Here is a 22,077-nt window from a genome sequence, read left to right as displayed (position 1 = left end):
TGGAGCTGTGTGTGTGTGTGACAGATGGGAGTATTTAGTGGCACAAATAAGAATAATTCCTGAACAATAGAAAACAGTTAAAGTTCCCAGGCTGTTCCCACAGACACCAGGTGACTACAGGTGAGTTCAGATGTATTCACGACATAACCAAGGTGAACATACCTGAACTGTTTGTAATGATACCCCACAGTGTCCTGATACAATAAACGAGTCAATTATTGTCTATGTCAGCACATCAGTGTGTGTTTAAATCTTCCTCCATGTTTTACAGTGTGTTTGTATTCAGTTTAACCCATGGTTAGTCAGTTAACTACTAACGGAGCCTGAAGCATCAATACTGTTCTTATGGTTACCTGCTGTTTAACAGAACTTGAGCACCAATTCAAAATGGTGGTTAAACTGCTGACCTGAATTATGTTTAACATGTTAACAGGGTTGTAGCTACCATTGAGGACACTTCGATCATGTCCTCATGTCATGCCTTCTTTTTTGTGGGAACCTGGTGTACACATGGTGGGTGTTTAATTGGGTGATTCCCTTTTTTTTAGATTTAGTATATTTAAAATACTAGTTCAACATTTTGGGAAATGCCCCAACCGACGTTGCACCAAGCACAGAGTGAGACATACAACCAGATGTCATATCTCTGAGATATAAGAATGCAATGATAGAGATGGAAAACCATGAAGCAGCCCGTGTATAGGGCGGCCAATGAGGCAATGCTCCTCGTCCATCCGCGTAGCAAAACCCTTCGCCTCGTAAGCCATGCAAATTGCACCATGCCAGCCGCCACACCGTCAGAGGAGCACAGGGACACAGGAAGGTTTCCAGAAGTACAATAACATAGCAGCTGAGTGCACAGACAGGACACAGAGAGCAAGGGACCTGAACCTTGGACCTGAAGGTGAATGTGATGACTTTGGGTTGAGTCAGAGATCCCCTGCCCTCTAGTTGTGGAAAGGGGCTAAAAGGAGCGCTGTCTATGTGGACAAAATACCCAGGCACACCTGCTGCTAGAGTTCAAGAGCCAGGCCTGAAAGATACCCATGACCACCATCCGCAGATCTCACTAGGAAATCAGGCAAAAGGTGGGAGGCCGCAGTCTGCAAACCTTTCATAAAATCACATCACAAGCCGGTTTCTTGTGCTTGAAGCTGCCATAGCCGGCCGCTATCGCTGCAGCAAACACCCCCAAGGCGCGACACATCCTGCTGGAGGCAAGGACACGGGTCGATGGCACTGCTCGTGCACCAAACCGTAAACACAGGCCCACAGTGGCCCACACGCCCTGCAAGTGGAGGAGGTTAATTTGTTTAAGTGGAACCATTGCAGCTGGGAGACCTAAGCTGCTCAGCTCCGCCCTCTCAGCCGCCAAGGACGGGGTACACCGAATCAGCGTCAGGGGAAGATCTTGGATTGGCCTTCGGCATCGGCCATGATTTTGTTTATAAATCAAACTCTCTAGTATATTTCCTGCTGGTTAAAATAAATATTGGTTGCACCTTTAAGAAGCGCTGCAGGTTTGATCTCACTGACACACTGACTGTGAGACTGACCGTCTCAGGATTAAAGCCGAGACACACACACACACACACACACACACACTGATAACATGCCATATGGTGAGGAAATCAGATTCTATCCAGAGAGACAGACAGGCAGTCAGACAGACAGGTGGGGAGACAGCAGTTCAGTAGGTTATAGCAGGTATGTGGCCAGATGGCATGCTGTGTGTGTGCGTGTGTGTGTGTGTGTGTGTGTGTGTGTTTGTGGAGCATCTTCTTGATGGCAAAATCAGGTTGATTATATTTTTATTGCAGTTACGTCTATGGTTTGTGACGCGTTCACAGACTGTGGGAAAATAAACATTAATAGTTAATACAACTTTCACTGTGATCAGAGTAGAATTGCAGATATCAGATATTTCTTCAGCCAGACGGTCTGAACAGAGTTGGTTGAAGTCTTTTCCTGGACCTTCCCACATATTAAAGAAACTGTGTTAGTACAAAATGCAACTGATCCTTATAAATTACTTTGAAAATCTGAAAGATGTTGCATATGCTCGTGATGGGTGTTCAAAGCCACCAAAAAGTAGCCTAACAAAGCCTTCACCTGCCTCTGTTGGTCACATGACCCTTGCCTTGTATGTGTGTAGCCGTCCATCAAGAGTCTACCAGTGAAGTACACAACTTTCATGTTTATATTACCAATTATGAACAACGTAATGTCGACTAATCAGAAACCTTCAGAAAAAGACGTTGCTGGCTGCTTTACATCAGCTGGGCTGGAGTCACATTTCGACAATAAAGTTCTTAGTAGAAGTGAGTTTGAGTTTTTCAGCCACATCTTGTGGACTTAGTCAGCTGATGGAGTTTTAATGGATTCTGAAAAATCTCATGTTGTTTCTGTTGGCTCAAATGTTCCCACAGAACAGAAGTCAAATCATAGTGTTAGTCATTTAAAGGAGAATTTCACCCAAAAGTGAGAATCATTTAATCTTCACTTACACTGACAGACACATTTGTCTTAAATATGCTGTAAATGTCCTCTGAATTCTGCTGCAAAAGAGACTGGTCTAACTGGACTGATATACCACCAGAGACTGGTCCGACTGGATTGATATACAGCCAGACTGGTCTAACTGGAGCAATAACAACCAGAGACTGGTCACTCTACTGCAATGGGATTTTACTGAAGTTTATAGATATTAACACACACACACTCCTGACCTCTTTCTGTCGCCCATATTTCAAATGATGCTTCTCATGAATAATAATAAGATTCTCACCATACGACTACTTGGCTTTCTTGCAGTCTGTGTGTGTGTGTGTGTGTGTGTGTGTGTGTGTGTGTGTAGGGCCCTATGTTTTTCATAACTCAAAAATAATCTTTCATCAGTATTTCATTTCTCTCTCTCTGTCTGCAGGTCACCTGCAGCAGGTGGACATGTGCAGCTTCTCGTCTCTCGGTCAGTTGGTGCGTTTCGGTTTCTCCGCCATGTTTGGCTTTGGTGGACGGAGCTTAGCACGGGCGGAGAAGAAGAGGTGGATGCCGTCGTCACGGCGACGAGAATATGCTCTGGTGAAGACACTAGCTAGGCTGAGGTAACACACACACACAATTTTGGAGTTATATACAGTAAGTTGAATTTTATTATTATTTATTATATATTTGCTATTTAAATAAAACTGACTTGAAGTACATTCTTAGCCGTGCTAGCGGCGTATTGGATGGATGGTGCTCAGAGGATGAATCCTACTGATTTTGGTGATCCTCTGAGCTTTCCTCAAGCGCCACCAGCAGGTTGACATGTGTGTCAGACATTCATGTCCCTTTTGCTAATTAGCAAATGTTAGCATGCTAACAGGCTAAGCTAAGATGGTGAACATCATACCTGCTAAACATCAGCATGCTAGCATTTAGCTCAAAGCACCGCTGTGCCTAAGTACAACCTCACAGAGCTGCTAGCGTGGCTGCAGACTCTTAGTTTCTTAGTCTTTTTCTCCTCTCTCTCCCTCAGACCAGAAGACTGTCAGCTGTCTTTTCTACCAGTGAAGAAGTCAAACAGGAATTTGTCTAAACATCGGTGAGAAACACACACAACATTAGCAATGTGTGAAACAATGCAGTAAGCGGTTGTTTCAAGCTTCAGGCTCAAGGCTCTGTACCAGTGGTGGCTGGTGATTATTTACCTAGGTGAGGCTACCGGCACTGAGGGCTTCTGCTTACACACTAACAATGTTGTTGTCAAGCTTGGCGCACTAAGCTTTGACTTCAGCTATAGAAGACTCTATTGAACGGCCTCCACTGCTCTCTACATTCACTTTTAGACTTATTTGTTATGTACCTGCTCCAAATCTGTATCGTCACTTTAACACCACTGTGATTTAATAACTGATTTAATAAGTTGTCTAACTACTGTTTTGTTGGCATAACCTCTGATTTTATTACTTATTGATTTCATAAAAGGTTTTCCTGGTTTGAATGCAGTAGAGAAATATCGTGTACGTGTTTATAAATGTGAGTTTGTCATATTGATTCTCTTCAGAATAAACACAACTGTGTGTTTTAACCAAAATTTAATTTCTTTCTCAGAGACCAGGACCAGGACCCAGAGTCAGGTGAGACCGGTACTTGTCTGTGTTTAGACGGACACTTGTGGACAAGAGATCAAAGCTGGTTCAGATTTCCGTCTCTGTCTGCCAGTTTGATTTACTTTTTTCTTTCTGTGATTGGTTGGTGCAGAAGGGGGGGAGTCCTGGACGACCAATCAGGGCCTGTATCTGAGCATCAGCATCATGTCCATCCCCTGTCTGAGTCCACACGCACCTCAAGGACTGGCTCCCAACACCAGGTACATGGGTGTATGACGAGCAGTTAATCCTTCTGAGAATGTTAAAGTCAGCTGTGTTGCGTTGTGACCTTGAATGCACCACGCTGCAGGTAATTTGATCATGATTCTGCTACTGAATGTCGCTTCCACTTCCTGTTTGTGTGACAGGTTGGCAAATGGCAGCGCAGCATTGATTGCAGTAGGAAACACTTCCAGGTCAGAGTTCATCAAACACCTGAAGCGATACAGCAGCTCTAGTGAACAGGTGAGAGCAGCTGTCAATCAACATCCTCTCAGTTTTTACTTTCAGGAAAAACTGGAAACAACATTAATTCTACAATGTTTTAGGCTAGAGACGGAGTTCGATAACATTTTATCAAATAATAATCCAGTATTGCATCCTTTCGAATCCCTTATTGATTCTTATTAGGTTTACCTTTCAACATTTGCAAGTAACCAAAGGCTGAAATAGCTCCAACTCAAAGATGTCTAATCATCTTTTCTTGGCTTAGAAGCAGAAACAATACAGTTTTTAGTGACAGCCTAATTAATGTTCACAACCTGAAACGGAGATGAACAGCATGATATTTATTATTATTGAATTAATTAAATGTATCTGAAACATTTAAGCTACTTACTCCAAATACTGAAGAAAACTATGAAGTTGATCCAATTAAAATGTCAAAGTTTAAGTGGGAGATTCTTAAAGTGACATAAATCTATATTTTTATAATAACAATGTATCAAATGACAATGTGAAAACAATGTGAAAACAATGTGAAAGGGGTCCTCCTGAGAATTATCACCTGAATCTGCAGATCCCCTCGGCTTTACGGAGCTTTATAGTGAGTTTTAGCTCGTTGTTTAGCTGTCCGGCCCACAATTTTACTGTTTTGGATCACGTTCAGAGCTCTCATAGCGTCGTTTTCGGCAGCAGAAGGCAGTGAAAAAGCTCTAGAAACCCACTGTACACTCGAGCCCAGCACCAAACAGAAGACGGACACAGTTAGCGACTAGCTGATGAACGTATTGGAGCATTTAGCAGCTTGAAAAGGTGACGATATGTCAATGTTCACAGCTTGTTTCCACTGCCTGTTATTTTATTGCAGGTTTAAACTGACGTCAGGTGATCGAGAAGAGTCACCTCTGTTGGTTCCTGTTAAACAACAAAAACATAGTCTTCTCGCGGTCGTTCAGTGGCGTTACAGAGCGATGTGTCTTTTCACTCGCAAACAATCTTTGGCTGAATACAGACATCTGCGGCAGAGAGCACAGTAACCAGAGAACAGACAAACTTTTCACTTTAGCTGTTAATTAGTTCAAGTCAATTCGCTACAGCGGAACTGATCTGCCACCGGAGATGTTTGTCATTTTAACCAGCGACAGTCGGCTAAAAATAAGAAGCTTCTACCTGAATGTTTTCCATTGCTCTTTGCTAATAAAAAAAAGGAGTGGGGAGAGATAAAAGGTTTGATAAAACATTTGTTAGCGCCAGAGCTTAATGAATCCAGTTATTTTGCCGACCGAGAACCGGATCTGACCCCATCCCTTACATGGGTTGTGTTTGATTTAATTCCATCAGTTGCTGACATGTCTCACTCTTGACCTCGCCATCCCAAGGCTCCACCTCTCACAGCGCCAAAAAAAACAACTAGTTAGTGAGTAGATTAACCTAGTGGCCTGGCCTGTGAGACCGCACACTAACCCACTTACTAAATATACTGACAGTGTTCACTGTCCTGCAGAGCAAACGCGCTGTTTATTTACTGACCTACATCCTGTTAGCCTCCATCCTGATGGAGGGACAAACAGCTAAGTGTCAAACACGACAAGACGGGGCGTCCTGGTGGAGCAGCTCACGTGTAACCATGACGACCTCATTAGTCAGTCCTGTCTGGTCAAGTGTGTTCGAAAAACTGAAAGTAAACCAGAATTTTCAGCAGCGACATCTAAACACCAGAGTCAGAAACATCCACTCTGCTTCCTAGTGCACCAGGAAGGGAATCATAGACAGGAGGAAAGATTACAGCAAGTTCATACGGCACCTGAAGTATTCAGATCCTTTACTTAAGTAAAAGTACCAATACCACACTGTAAAAATACTCTGTTACAAGTAAAAGTCCTGCATTGAAAATGTTACTTAAGTAGAAGTACTAGAAGTATTATCAGGAAAATGTACTTGAAGTATCAAAAGTAAAAGGACTCAATGCAGAGAAATTACCCCTGTGAGTGTATATAGTATAAGGAATGCTATACTGTATATATACTATTATATATTATATCATCAGATTATTATTACTTAATGTTTAAGCAGCATTTTACTGTTGTTTGAGGTGGAGCTAATTTATATAGATCTGCAACTAATGATTATTTTCATTATGGATTAATCTGCTGGTTATTTTCTTGATCAATCCATTTATTGTTTGGTTTGTTAAACCAAAGTGACACCTTCACATGCCTTGTTTTGTCTGACCAACAGTCCAGACTTCAACATTATTCAGTTTGCTGTAATTTAAGACAAGGAAAAGCAGCAAATCCTGATATTTGAGAAGCTGAAACCATGAAATGTTTAATTGATTTTTGCATTAAAAATGACCTAAATGATTAATCAGTCTTAAAAATATTCACTAATCAACTAAATGATTAATTGATTACTCATTTAAGATCAAATTTAATAGACAAAGGGGTAGTAACATTTTTTGCAATGCATCACAAAAGTTCTTCATATGTTTTGTATGCAGAATCTTAACTAGTAAGTGAACTTATTAAATCAACGTAGTGGAGTAAAAAGTACCATATTTCCCTCAGAAATATAGTGGAGTAGAAGTATAAAGTGCCATAAAAAGTAAAGTACAGATACCTCAAATTTGTACTTAAGTACAGGACTTAAATAATTGTACTTAGTTACACTCCACCACTGAACTATTGTTGTAAAGCAGACTAGAAAAACTGTGAACCTTTCCTCTTTCAGCTTTATTCTCAGAAAAAAGAACAAACCTGAGGAGGAAAGAAAGCAGACAGACAGGACAGAGAGAGAGAGTCTGTCTGTCTGTCTGTCTGTTGGTCTTTGCTGCCCCCTGTTGGAGCTTCGTTGTGTTACAGTAGAGACAGCAGAGGACAGTAAACAGGAAGAAACTCTCACTCTTCCACATTAACAAGCTGCTTAATGAGGATCTTAATGAGCCTTTCTTTCCTCCTCAGTTGACCTTTGACCTGCAGGACTCACTCACACACACACACACACACACACTCACACACTCACTGTCTCTCCTGGTTGTTTTTTGTCCGTCTGACTGTCCGATTGTCCGTCTGCAGTTCAGCTTCCCCTTTGTGGAGACGCATGCCGTGTCAGCAGTGAGGATCCGCCCGCGGTCGCTGATTGGCTGGTCGGAGGAGGAGAGCGAGGAAGAGGCTGACTCCAAAACCTCGCCCATCATCCAATCAGAGGGGTCCGCCTTCCCCTGGAACATCGACGGAGAGCTGGTGGAGATCGCTAACGAAGTGCTCGTCAGGTATAATGATCACTGTTATTATTACTGAAAAAAGATATACTTATAATAATCAGAAATACTGCTGTATTATTACACAGTGAAACAGGGCTAATGATTAATTAAAATTATTGAGTAATCTGCTCTTGATAAATTGATTATTCGTTTGGTCTATAAAATCTGTCACAGTTTCCTAAAGTCCAAGGTGACGTCTTCAGTTTTCTAGATATTGAAGCTATAGCAATATGTAATAAACATATGTATACGCACATTACATAAATACTGTATATCATATCAAAGTGCACTCAAGATCACTTTTACAAAAGACAACAATATTTTGTCACTTCCCTCTCGTGGTATCTGTCTGAGCAGATAGTTTTGGCTTTAATTAATATAATAATTAATATCTGTCTCTGAGAGTTTTGCCACCACCTGCACTCCACCGATTTTACACACAACGATCAGTTCACTCATCATGGTCCGCACCACTCAGCCCGTGAAAAACAGCTGTATAATGCTTTCTGTGGCTCTGGAGGACCTTTGTCAAGTCTGGTGAAATATGTTGAAGATGATGTCACAGTGATGTCATCAGACCTCGGAGTCTGTCCTATTTCATCTCAGGTTAGGTCGAGCGAGAGAACCCAAGCAGACACATACAAGCTAATTTTGAGCAGAAACAGCAGTTTTTACGCACAATATGTGTTTTGTGTATTAACATCATGTGTCAGTAAGAATCTATGTGATTATGTGTACAGCGCAAAAACAACAGAGTGCACGAGTGACACTCACCCGCAGTGAATCCATTAATAATGCTGTTTGTTGATCTTTCTAAGGCTTTTCATGCTTAAGTTAAACTACGCTGTCTTTGTTTGGATGTTTTTGCTCAGAACTGGTTTTGTGCGTATCTGTCTGATTGAGCACAGGCGATCTGTACTGAAGGTCTCAAAACAACCCCCCTTGGGATAAATAAGGGGGAACCACAGGGTTCTGCGCTGGATCCTTTACTATTAACATTCTCCATAAGCAATATTATCACTCCAACACAGACTTATAACATCCATTTTTATGCAGATGACTGTCTTGTATGCATTTGGCTCGTCTTCAACTCAAGATTACAATCTGCCTTTAACTCTATTCTTCAGACATCTCTGCATAATCTTAAGCTTGTACTGAATGCTGACAAGACAAAATGTGTTTTAATCTCAAGAACACCAGTCCGTATGTCCCTGCCATCCACACGCTAAATGGAACTGAAACTGAAAGTGTCCAATGTTAAAAATACCTGGGAATTTGACTAAACAGCAGTCTCACTCTTAAACAGCATGTGGAGCAACTAGCACAGAAAATATAGATAAAAACGGGTTTCTTATATCGGAATAAAGCATCTTTTTTATCTTGAAGACATATTCTTTCTACCAAAGAATGAAAACTGTTGACTCTGAGTTATGAGTATTGTCCAAAGTAATGGAAGTAAATGTTGCTGTTGATTTTTTAAAATGTCATTTTCAATGCAGCGAGCACCACAAACTAAATTGCAGTCTCCTCCATTGTATTGGGGTGAAGACAGAAATCTCACAGGCACAGATATCTTAAAAATGTGGAAAAAATAAACTCCAAACTCTCTACATGGAGAGAAACCACCAGAGGGTGGTGAGAATTGTTTGTTTGTTTTGTGGTCTGGGTGAACTGACCCTTTACCTGTTACATTATTTTACATTTTTATCTCGTAACTAAAGATATTGAACATGAGACAGACAGAATCAGGGCATACGCTTCACCTGTAACCATAGCAACCATCCCTCCCTCCCTCTGCACGTATGTGCGTGCGTGCGTGTATGTGTGTCCATGGTGCGTTCAGGGTCCACCCGCGGCTCATCACTCTGTACGGGGAGGAGGTGGACGAGGCCGAGTCGACCGTCTCCTGCAGCTGCATCTGAGTCCAGCAGAGGGCGCTGCTGTGATAAAGACACGTTGCCATGGTGACTACAATGACTCAACAGTGCCCTCTCTAGGTCATTACTGTTTCCATGGCAATGTGAACTGATGTAGAAGTTTCATTCAAAGCAGCAGAAACACATAAAAGTAGCCACAGCAGCTTTGCAGCTACTTGTTTACGACGTACGTTTAAGCTGCATTAACTGATTTCTTTTTTGATAGATTACAGCAGCTTTAATAACCTATAAGATCAATTGTAAGCTACCTTTAACTCCAAATTGCCTATGCTTTATGATATAAAAGTTTACCACTTCTAGAACTGATATAATGGATAAAGATAAATGTTTTATATTCGATGTTTATATTTTACTATATTTTAATTACCGGCTCTTCTCAGATGACTAATTCGTGCTGCCTATTTTTTTTTTATTACAATTTTAATTTAGTTTTATCTCGTCCAGTTTCCGGTTCTGTGGCAGAGAACAAAGATTAATCTGTATTTAGTTTGTGAGTTCAAACTATAAACATGAGCTAAAAAAGTTGCTGCAACACAAGCAGAATCGGACTGGATGAGCTCAATGTGTCCAAAGACTGTAAAAGTTTTATATTTGAAAATAACAGAGCTGTTTTTACTTAATATGGCAGATTTTATTTAGAAGCTCTTTTAAGCTTTTGTATTGAGAAAATGCAGCTGTGATCATGATGAGAAAAAACAAGTACAAGTTGTTGTTTAAATAGAAATTCCTTCATTTTAATAGAAAAGTGTTGATAAAAGCAGTGAGACTCTCCAGTGCAGAACAACTTCACATAAACAAAAACAAACTAATTTATTAAAATATTAAAAACATCTCTGTGTGTGATGTGCATTTGTACTAAATAGGTAAAAAGAAGGGAAGGTAGCAGCTGTTTTAAATGTCTACATTCACAAAATACAGACCGTTAAAACAATGCTGTTGAATAGTTTAAATACGTTACACATTTCTTTTAAATGCTGATATTCAAGTAGTCGTCCATCATTCAACCCTGTGGCTCAATTTGTTGCTGGCTCTGTTACCTGTCTGTTATCCAACAAGTTGCATCTTTTACTGCTCTGATAGTTTAGTTTGAATCCAGGAGCGGTTCACCGAAGAATTTGGTGACACTGAAGCTTTTTACAAACCAAGGTGTCGACCAAGAAACTATACCCGGGTTCACCTGAACAGGTTTGAGATCAGTTCCAGTGAAACTGGTTGGACGCTTCATGTGCTTTGAGTATCTTGAAAAGCGCTCTATAAATTAAATATATTATTATTATTATTATTATTAGAGAACTCCCACAGGATGAACATTCATGTGGGCATGTCATGATTGTTACCAAGAAAAGTACGGAGGTAAACAGCTGCACAGCGGACGACACAAGCTGACCACAGATCAGAAAAACAGGGAACAAGTGTGAAATCGGACTGACGGGGTTAAGGCCCGGTCCCACCAGAAAGTGGCACAGCGAAATTCCTCCATGCAGTATTTGGTTTCAGAAGCTTGCTGAAATAGTGGGTGCTTTCCATTCTGATAATTATGCTTCCTCCCATCCTCCGGCCCGTGACCTGGAAATCCATCGAGGTCTGACATTAACGAAGATGTTCCAATCCCTTAAAAGCATCTCGAAGGAGACGAGGAGCTTGGAGAGAGAAGGAACCACAGGTATATCCTCTTGATTGGCCTGGGCTGTTAAAATAATGTTAATATTGCATGATTTGTACTGTAGGTTTGGCAAAACCTTTTCCATTCCAAGTGCATCAAAAAATATAATAAAAATATACAGTTACAGTCCTACAGCTGCACCTCCACAGTTGTTATTATTAGTCCTATAATATCATCCTGAGGCTGAAAAAGACGTCAGTGGTCTGTGGTCTTTTACAAACTCATTAAGCTATAGATTTTATTCAGAGCATTTATAGCTGTTTTTATTGCTTCCTCACATCTATTCTGCTTTTTAATTAATTTTCTTAAGTGTATTATTTCTATCACATTCTGATGCCACATATATTCAAGTCAAGTCAATTTTATTTATATAGCCCAATATCACAACTATCTATATTAAGTGTTGGACCAGCAGTCATCAGGCACCAGATGTTTGTTCTTTTATACTTTTACTGAATTATTTCTTAACATTTGACAGTTAAGATGTTGTCCGTCATGAGTATTTGGAGTCTCCTCAAAATGATGCTGAAGTGAGTGAGGATGTCCCGTTGGGTAACTATGATCCCTCCATGCTCGCATCCCCACTGGGAGGAGTTAGACCGAGTGAGGGAAGCGAAGAGCCACGCTGGCCAAATGGAAAGTACCCAGTGACTCACAGAGCTAGTTGGTGAACTACTGTAGGTGGTGAGCTAACCGCTAACACAATAGCTTCTTTCTATTTTCTTTCTTCTTTCTATTGGGCTGTTTACTTCCCCCCTGGCATTTTGTTCTCAACATTGTACATCCTGTAATTCAATTCAATTCAGATATTGAGAAGGGGAAAAAAAGCTAACGTGCAAGCGCTAACTGTGAGTTATTGTCTAGTTGATGGTTCGCTAACGAGACAAAATACATATTTGTACAGTTGACAGTTGACAAACCATTCCTCTTTTGTGGAGCAGTTTATACTCCGACTGAGGAGGTTAAATAAAAGTGGATGGTGCAACACAACTAATAAGCTACGATAGCTTTCTCCATTTTGGACTCTCCAGCTCTCCTTTCCCCCAAAGGTCAGCACTGTTAAGACGGCTTGCTATTGGCCAGATTCGCACATATTTACTGCCCCTGTGCGCAAATCCATTGATCATGTGACTCAGTTGAAATTAAGAGATTCTGACATGAAACGTCATCATTAAATGCTGGTGTGACCGGGCCTTTAGATGAACAAAAACCAGAGTGAAAACCAGCACAAACAGTGATGGCGTTCGGCGTGCTGATTGTTTTCTACGTAAGAACTGTACCAGCACATCCCAGTAGACCATCAGCACCTGCGTACTACTTGTGTGTGTGTGTGTGTGTGTCACCAGTACATAAAGTGTTGGTCAGCAGATAAACAAAAATGTAGAAATAATGTACACAGACCAAACTGAGGTTTTCCAGAGAGTCATGAGCCAATCAGAGGCCAGGTTTCCATCCCCTGAGATCAAAGGTCATCAGAAAATCACTTCCTTTGGTTTGTTTCCTCTTAAAAGAGTCACAGATGATGTCACATCCCCAGGAAGCCCAGAGGCCTTCTAATTGGTCAAGATTTGATTGTTTCAGGTTCACTTCCCTTTTAATTAATCCTCCATTCATCGCTGCTTTTTCAAGTCTTTGAACTTGTCTGTATTTGTGAAGGCACATCAGGCAAAATAGTGTAAAAGTCACGGTCAGATTCATGTGTGTTCGGGAGGCGTTCACTTGAGACATTTTATCATCCGTCACACTCAAGACAGGTCTGGGTCGAAACCAGCTGACTTGTCATGAGTGTGGCTTCAAACCATCTGACACAGTCTGGACAGATTTCATTGGCCGATGACGTTCAACAGCAGTACTTTCTACTGTTTTGGACAAATTGGGTTGCCATATTTTCATACACAGCGCTCCATCCATCGTTGCACAGTCACAATGTGAACTCCACGCAATGGTCAGAGGTCAGGGGTTAGGAAGTGCTCTCTCTTTTGTTGTTTTTAGGAACATAGTCCCAGCTGTCTCTCCTCAACTCCTTCTTCTGGATCTCCCTCTTAAAGAAACCAGCCTGAGAGACACACAAGGTAGACAAACAGGTGGACAGACAGAAAGACAGACAAGTAGACAGAGACATAAAGTCAAAAAATGAGGCTGTATATTGTGATAAACTGTGCTTTATCAGTAGATTATATTGCGATACACTGAGATTTATCAGTACCATTATATTCCAATATACTGCAGTTTATCTGCACATTTTATTCTGATATACTATAGTTCTCAGTACAGTACAGCAGAAGTGATACAGGTTTTACGGCACTGTGACATGTGCAAAGCAAATGTGTTCGTGTTTGAAGCATCTTTACATGAGAACCCAACTGATACATAGGCTTGGTCGATATATTCTAAGAATCTGCGTAGATGTTGGCCTATAAGCAACAAGAATATTGCAGTACAGAAATGCCAAAGATTTGAGGTGCAGCAATTTAGAAACAGTATCTCTGTTCCATAGTGTGTCCATCAGAGAGCACTTACAAGTTTATTCTTCAACTGTTAAATGTCATAAAATCAAAGATATTTGTTTATGATGGGTGTTTATGTAAAAAAAACAACAACAACGAATATTTACCTTCCACAGACACCAGATGAGAGCAGCCAGGATCATCAGACCCAAAATTAAACTGACGACGATGATGAAGACTTGCACTGTTGTTGAGGGTTTCTGGGTAAAAAGAGCTTCCACCACCACCTGGAAATGTACCACAAACAATATATGATTATTAGTAACACCTAGAATATACAGTAGGAATAACATTCAACAGCTACGACTACCATAAGGCTTTGATGGTGCACTTATGTGAGAAACTCATTTCCAGGTTGAATCTTCGATGAGGAGATAGCTGATGATGATGATGATGATGAAGTGTCAGATAGCAGAGTAAACACCCAGATGAGCTCGTTCCAGATGTGTTCTAGTTTGTCTCCCTCTACAGTGTTGTGACTGGTGTCAAGGTGATTTTACCTGTGCGACAGGTTGATCGTTGATGAGGATGGTGTGAGGACCTTCTCTGGGATTTGACACCATTGCTGTGCTCTCTAACCTCATGATACCATGACGACCCTGAGACAGACACACAGAGAAACAGATGTAAACACGTGTCTGTCTAAATCGAAGGCGGCCTGGTTACATAGCAGTAGAAAAACTTCTGCAGAAAGACCGAGAGAGAACAAGCACAACTTTTCCAATGTTGTCTACTTGTCAAAGCCATGTTTTAATGCCTGTCCTCTGTGACTACTTTACGCTAATGCCACCAGAAATGAGTTTTAGATTCTGGAAGCAATTAGACTTGTGAAAAGCCGAAAATACAAGACATGATCACCTTGTGTATAGTTCGATAAATACACTTGTACTTTTGCATATTTTGACATGAGAAGTTACAGTAAGATACAACTTAATTGAGCCTTTTTCAAATAATCATGATGTTTGATATAACATTGGCCAGCTATGGATTGGCCACGCTTTTTTTCTCACACTATCATATTTGTATTTTTACATTGTTTTTAATTTGTGAATGAATTGTTTGAGGGTATTTGTGTTTGAAAAGCAGTGGGGGAAGAAGTAATCAAAACTTTTACTTAAGTAAAAGTACAAAAGTATTATCATCAAAATATAGTTAAAGTACCAAAAGTAAAACTACTTATTATGGAGAATGTCCCATTTCAGAATAATGTGTTATTAGATTATGATTATTGATGCATTAATGTGTTCATCACTTTAATGTTGCAGCTGGTAAAGGTGGGGCTAATTTTAATTACTTTATATGCTGCTTGGTAAGTACATCAATAATGTCTTATCTTAATCTATAATAAAACTTCATAATTTATATTTATATTAGATTATATTTTGTATTATTAATATCAATCTGCAAAGTAACTAGTAACTAAAGTTATCAAATAAATGTCATATTTGCCTCTGAAATGTAGTGGAATATAGGTATAAAGTAACAGAAAATGAAGTACCTCAAAATTGTACTTAAGTACGGTACTCGAATAAATGTACTTAGTTACTTTTCACCACTGTTGAAAGGTTGTTTGCCTCAAATTGCCCCTTGAGGGACAAATAAATGATTTTTAATTGAACTTAAACTCAACACTTCCTGAAACTTCTTAATAAAAGCCTTTTAGTTAAAAGAACTGACTGAGGCTTTTACTATCAAGCGGCTGCAGGAAGTGTTGAGTTACAGTCGGTGTGTGATCGGTGCTCGGTGTTCGGTGATCAGCTTAAGTTAGTTTTTCTCTGTGGACCAGTTTTACATCGTTTCTACACAGGCTGCGTAGTGAAAGCAGCACGTTAGCAGAGCAGCAGCTTCAATGCTCCGTCTGTGTCTACACAGGATGCGTTCAGGCACAGTACTGAGTGTAGGTCACCCGTGTTTTGGCACTCAGAGTCTTAATACACACCAGAGCTGATTCAGTCTAAGTGAAAACAGTAATCTGTGTGTGTGTGTGTGTTACCGGAGCTTGCAGTAGTACAGCAGGGTTCAGTCTGATCTCCAGTTGGATAATGGCTTCTCTCCCCACCTCCAGGTTACCGAGATGACACACCAACCGCTCACACACCTCATCACCACGGCCACAAAACTACAAACACACATAACAAACAAACAATTGAGGTCAGTAGGTCAGCGTGTAGTTCTGGGGTGGCGGAGTGATGAATGTTGACTCCAGCTCAAGCATCTCAGGTTCTCAGCCACAAATTATTACCCGTGCTAGCAGCGTGGCTCTGTGGATGGCAATATCGGTCGTTGGCATCCATAGCAGTCTGATTAAGGTGGCAGACCTTAATCAGACTGTAGTACCCATGCAAGGTCAGCTCAGTTTGAAATGTGGGATGGCTCTACTACTAACCAATGAGTGGGCGAGCACTGCATAATGTAATTCTGAGAGAATTAATGTGTAAGGCTTCTTTGTGTGTGTGTGTGTGTGTGTGTGTGTACCATTCTGCGGGTGGTGGTGGAGGAGAAGAAGAAGACGAGCTGTTTGATGAAGGAAGCTTCAGGGACATCACAGTCCTCGATGACTGAAACAGTTGTGTCGCTGATCGAACACACACCGTGAGTCGACTGCAGAGAGAGAGAATCAATATATTAATATTATATACACACTGCTACCACTGGCTACGACTATCACCACAACTACTACTGCACTTCTACTGCCAATTCAACCACTGCTACCATTACCCAATCAGCAACCACCAAGGCTGAGTGTTGAAACCATTGCTAAAGTGTCTTAAATAAAACTGCCAAAAACCCCTAAATCTGTGTGAAGACCAGGGCTGGATGTCAGACATCAACATCAGTGGTACAGACCCGAAATCAGTCCATAGCACCGAGAATCAAAAACTCTTGTTGGCGTTTACATTAAAGGTCCAGTTTGTAACATTTAGAAGGAGCTGTAGGCAGAAATGGGATATAATATTTCTAAGTATATTTTCATTAGTGTATAATCGCCTGAAAATCAGAATCGTTGTGTTTTCATTACCTTAGATTAAGCTGTTTTTATCTACAGAGGGAGCTGGTCCCCTCCCACAGAGGTCGCCAGGTTGCACCGCCATGTTTCTACAGTAGCCCAGAACGGACAAACCAAACACTGGTTCTAGAGAGGGCCATTCACGGTTTTCGCGGCCACCGTAGTTTCTCCTAAGTTTTTGTGCGGCTGCTTGTTGAAATTTAATTCCCCCAAGAGGATTAATAAAGTTCTTCTTCTTGTGTTTAGAGAACATTTAACATTTAAAAACTTTGGCTTCTTTTGTTAAATGGAATAAAAGGTTTTAAAGAAAAACATGAACAGAAGCCTGACTTCTGCTGGTGAAAGCCGGTACTGAACTGTCCACCTGCTGTTGACTCTCACCGTCTGTTTTTATTGAAAGTTAGTTTGGGGTTTAATTACTGTTAATGCTGCAGTTCCTCTAGTGGCCACTGGATGCTGCTCTAAAGAAATTCTGGCTGTTTTCAAGTGAATGGGAAAATCCTCAGCTTCTCTCTAGAAATACAAAGTCAATATATTTTGGTCTCAGAACATCATTTTACTTCTTCTAATGTGAGCCTGAGTTGAGATTTTCAGAATGTTCAATTAAGATGATATTAAAGCTTAATGGCCATGTTTGCCATAATGTCAGGTGTCTCAGTCTATCACACTCAGCCGTAGTTTTTGCTGGTTGCTTGTTCTACCTCGGCCCCAGCCCTCTTTACCCAAATTGGGTTTCTCTGGCTCCAGTAACTGACAAAGATGGCAGCAAGTGGTAAAGTCAAACACTGGCAATTAAAAATGTATCTTCAGAAACCTGTGAGGGACCACACAGATACTACTTCTACTTCTGTTGCTACTGCTGCTGCTGGACGTACCTGCCAGTCGACCACCTGCAGCAGTCTGTGTTTGTAAGGTGTGAGGATCTTCGGTAGCGCGATGTGGACCACAGTATCTACAGACCTGCTGGGACCAGAGTTTAACACCTGTAGACAAACAAAACAACAAATATACCAGATTAGAATAGACTTTTTGCCTCCTGGATCCAACATTTTATGGCCTCACTTCTATGCACAGGGCCAACTCACATGGATGTGTCTTAACCTCAGTTAGCGCTGCTTAAAGCAAATTAACATCTATTCACTTCATGCACACTTTCCGTTGACTTTGTATGTGATTGCACTGCGCCCAGAATTCACTTTGCGTTCTGTCTGAACACACCTGAAGGAACTTCATACCTTGTACGTGTAGTTGAATCTTTCAGTGTAGCAGGCAACTTGAGTCGAGTCTTCATCTCCAAACACAAATGAGGTGGGAGTCACAAAACTGCAAGACAGACAGTCAGACGTCAGTGGCGGCTGGTGATTATTTACCTGGGTGGGCTTCTGCTTACACACTAACAATGTTGTTGTGTAGCTTGGTGCACTAAGCTTTGACGCCAACTGTCGATGACTATTACATTTAACTGAATCAGAAACGCAAACACATTCCATCCATCAGCTCAACGTTGCTATTTAATCCAACTGTCTCTTTTCTCACCAAGCAGAAAGATCCTCAAACCTTGGACTTGAAAAAAAGTGTATTTTCAGTATTTTTAAAACTGGAGTGTGGAACGTTTGTCTCCCCCTTCTGGCAGTGAGAGTGATGACACAAACACTGTCGACGTGCTTATGATGTATGCATACAGGTGAGCTCGCCCCAGGCTCCTGTTCAGAAATAGTTACCAAAATACAGAGAAATTTCCACAGTTCCAAGACAATGATCCATTATTTAGGTAATAAGTTTAAAACATTTAAGTAAATGTAATAGCTTCATAGCCTACTCCAAATATTTTACCAACCTGTCCAAGAGCAGTAAGGCGACATCTGTGTCTGCCCTCAGGCCCTTCTCTGATGAGGAAAAGCTAAAGCTACACCAATGGTTATCCGTGTTTGTCCTCACTGTCGATTGCTCTCTTATTTTGACAGTACTCCTTCCTCTGAACACCGAGTTTCTTTTTTTTATCTGTAGCGTCCAACACTTTTCTCGGACGCTTCTTAGGTTTTACTCCTAGTTGCTGTTGCCTACTCCATCGCTACGGTTGTTTCAGAGCCATGTAGAGGGAGAGCTGCGTCAACGCCGTTCAATTTCCATTCAAGTGGCTTTATTGGCGTGACTGTATATAATACAATGTTTCCAAAGCATATTAACACAAACTATACAATCATAATGAACAAAATAAACAATAAACAATGCTCATTAATAAATATTCTCTCCAATGGAGCTTTTTCTTTTTACAGCAATGGCGGATCGTGGAGTTCTCTACATGGCTCTGGGTTGCTCCTCACTTCCAATAATTGCCGGTTGACGTAAAACGCATCATTACCGGTGTGCCAGTGCGGGAATGTCGCCACAGACACCAGATTTAAAAACTCCGCTATACTGCCAAATACAGAGAGATTTACCTGCCGGTGAATGCTTAATCAGCATTGTGTGAACTCGTTTGGTAAGGGCTCGAATGTAACGGACATTCATTTGTGTGTAAAAGTCCCACACTCTAGCTTTAAATTCAACATAAATACTTGTTTTTCATATTAGAATTATAGTCTTGACTTGTTGTAATATTCTGCTTCTCTGTTTACTGCTATTTACTGCTTCTGTGATAGTTATAGCAAATGACAATATGCAACAGTGCATAGAAAAAGTGGCAACAGCCTAGAGTTTAGTCTAGCATGCCATATTGCTATTGACTGCTCCGTTTTTCTGCGTTGTTGCCATCTGGACCAGTGGAGCTGGCAACAGCTAATATTGAGGTAATGTATAGGCGTTTCCTACTGTGTACTATGACTAGATGTAAACAGGAAGAAGTTGAATAAAGTCAGAGCCAGAATTACTGCAATGTGTTGATAACACAAATACCTGATATAATAATTAATAATAATAACAATAAATTAATAATTTATTTGTTAAAAGAGTGGGCGAGTGAGTCACTGCTTCACTTACACTAAGCTACAGTTATTGATAGTCCAAGAAACAAAAAACAGGATCGGCTTCCCTTGTGTGGGTTCAATCATGAGTCGCATTGTTTTATTGATTTTATTGTGCTGTCTTCTGTGCCCTTTTTACACCCATTTACTTGTATTAGTAATGTAATAGTAATGTAGTAATGTATGCTGACTCACCCGTGGATGTTGACGTTGACTCCATATTTGAGAGGAAGAAGGAGACTGAGGGAGTTGTCGTGGAGATACTCCTCCCTCTCATAGTTATCACTGAAGAGAAAATTGATTAACACATAATTAACCTGCAAACGTCTCATCTTTAACTCACAGATGGAAGTTTAGAAGTTTAGTTCAAAAATAATTTAAGTTTATATTGTGCCTCAAATAATTTACAATACAAATATCTTTTCTGCACATATTGTCTGATTTCTCCTTTAGTTTCTTTTTCTGGCATAACTTTGCTGCAACTGCAACAATAAAGTAACACTGTGGATGAAAATATTCTTCACAAGTAGTTCTTTAGCTTTTGATACTCAAATTTTATTTACTGTGAATGCTTCTATACTTTTACTTTATTAACTTATGTAAAGGTTTTGAGGACTTTCTTCCCCTCTGGACATGAGAGGATGGGGTGTGTCCTTACCTGCTGGTGTTGAGGTGAATGATGATGTCACCAGGTGTGCTGTTCTGGTTAATGTCCAATAGGAAGCTGATATTCAACTAAAAGAAACAGGAAATGTGTCTGTGATTTCAAATAGTTTTCTTATACATCTGTTTTAATGACTGACAGCTGCAGGAAGATCAATCTGATTTGTTTCTTCTCATTTTGACATTTTCTTCCTTTACTATAGACTTTAATCTAGTATCTTTATTCCTTTAATTTTTTTCATCTATTATATATGTTAAACCATAACCTTTTACATGTTGAAAGAAATTCCACCTTAAAACTGCCGCGCTATCTTTTTATAAAAGGGGAACTGATATTTCAACATTTTGTTTAACAGTATTTACTCTGAAAAACAACAAAGATGAAGGAAATACAGCGAATATCTGCTGACAAGACAAAAGCTAGAGAACAAAAAGTACAGACACACTGGACCTCACCTTTGACCTCTGGACTACAGGAAGTTTTGAGTAAGACCGGGCTGAGGAGCAAAACTAGCTAACTGTGTTTATTAGCCATGCTATCAGCGTGACAATAGGGATGGCAATATGTGTCTGTCGGTCCACCACTTTGGTCCAGACTGAAATTTCCCACCATTGAAGGGACTGGCACAAAGTTTTGTACAGATATTCATGATGCCCAGACAATAAACCCTAATGATTGTGGAGATCCTCTGACCTTTCCTCTAGCGCCACCATCAGGTTCACATTTATGCTTTGGAGTGAAATGTCTCAACAGCCCATGAAATGCGTTTTATTCATGGCCTCCTCAGGATTAATTATATTTTTGGTGATCCCCTAACTGTCATCTAGTGCCATTATCAGGTTAAAATTTTTGTCCAATATTTTGGTTTATGACTAAATACCTGCAAAACTAATAACAGCAATGATCCGCATCAACTGTACTTTGTGTTACAACAACTAACACACTAAAATAAGGTGGCGCCAGTGATAAACATTACCTGCCAAACATCTGCATGTTAGCATGCTGACGTTAGCATTTAGCTCAAAGCATTGCTATGCCTAAGTGCAGCTTCACAGTGCAGCTAGCATGACTGTAGATTCTTAGTTTGTTAAAAAAAACTATTTTAATAACAGCGTGTGATTGGTTGAGGCTTACCTGCGCGTGGGCTGAGAGGAGGAGGCTGGTGACGCTACAGTCAACACCCGCCGTTGTACTGTTGACTTCTTGTGTGATATCACAACTGACCACATTGTCCTCCTGCACACACAGACACACACAGGCAGTTTGTTGTGGTTACTTTGTTAAATTAGTTATTTGTGATATTTTGATTTTCATAAAAATCAAACTCTGTTTTTGATACTGTTTATGGTTGGGTTTTTTCAGCAAAAGTCATTCAATGTATTTACATTTTATATCGTAGTTTTTATTTTTAGTGGCGTAGTCCGCCATTCCCGCTTCAGATTGCCTTCATACAGATGAGGGATTCACTGGAAATGATGCAGCATGTAATCCAGCGTAATA

General features: G+C 40.5%; 2 protein-coding genes across 2 annotated transcripts in view; one reads left to right on the top strand and one right to left on the bottom strand.

Moving 5' to 3' along the window:
* cerkl (ceramide kinase-like) overlaps window positions 1-10,603 on the top strand; it is a 39,560-nt gene extending 28,957 nt beyond the window's left edge. Inside the window, exons 8-14 of the mRNA XM_044217061.1 lie at window positions 2,927-3,104; window positions 3,521-3,586; window positions 4,096-4,121; window positions 4,246-4,354; window positions 4,502-4,598; window positions 7,649-7,845; window positions 9,680-10,603. Of these exons, the coding sequence (XP_044072996.1) occupies window positions 2,927-3,104; window positions 3,521-3,586; window positions 4,096-4,121; window positions 4,246-4,354; window positions 4,502-4,598; window positions 7,649-7,845; window positions 9,680-9,758 (752 nt within the window). The 3' untranslated portion in view covers window positions 9,759-10,603. The remainder of the gene's footprint in view (window positions 1-2,926; window positions 3,105-3,520; window positions 3,587-4,095; window positions 4,122-4,245; window positions 4,355-4,501; window positions 4,599-7,648; window positions 7,846-9,679) is intronic.
* Window positions 10,486-22,077, bottom strand: part of itga4 (integrin alpha 4) — a 33,093-nt gene continuing 21,501 nt past the window's right edge. Inside the window, exons 20-29 of the mRNA XM_044217060.1 lie at window positions 21,712-21,813; window positions 20,572-20,648; window positions 20,109-20,198; window positions 18,186-18,273; window positions 17,826-17,933; window positions 16,419-16,544; window positions 15,937-16,062; window positions 14,444-14,542; window positions 14,051-14,170; window positions 10,486-13,492 (exon numbers count right to left, since the gene is read on the bottom strand). Of these exons, the coding sequence (XP_044072995.1) occupies window positions 13,397-13,492; window positions 14,051-14,170; window positions 14,444-14,542; window positions 15,937-16,062; window positions 16,419-16,544; window positions 17,826-17,933; window positions 18,186-18,273; window positions 20,109-20,198; window positions 20,572-20,648; window positions 21,712-21,813 (1,032 nt within the window). The 3' untranslated portion in view covers window positions 10,486-13,396. The remainder of the gene's footprint in view (window positions 13,493-14,050; window positions 14,171-14,443; window positions 14,543-15,936; window positions 16,063-16,418; window positions 16,545-17,825; window positions 17,934-18,185; window positions 18,274-20,108; window positions 20,199-20,571; window positions 20,649-21,711; window positions 21,814-22,077) is intronic.

This window comes from Siniperca chuatsi, linkage group LG12 (genome assembly GCF_020085105.1).
Source record: "Siniperca chuatsi isolate FFG_IHB_CAS linkage group LG12, ASM2008510v1, whole genome shotgun sequence".
NCBI classification, from domain to species: Eukaryota; Metazoa; Chordata; class Actinopteri; order Centrarchiformes; family Sinipercidae; genus Siniperca; species Siniperca chuatsi.
Note: the sequence above shows the minus strand (reverse complement) of the source record. Positions and strands in the feature narration are given on the sequence as shown.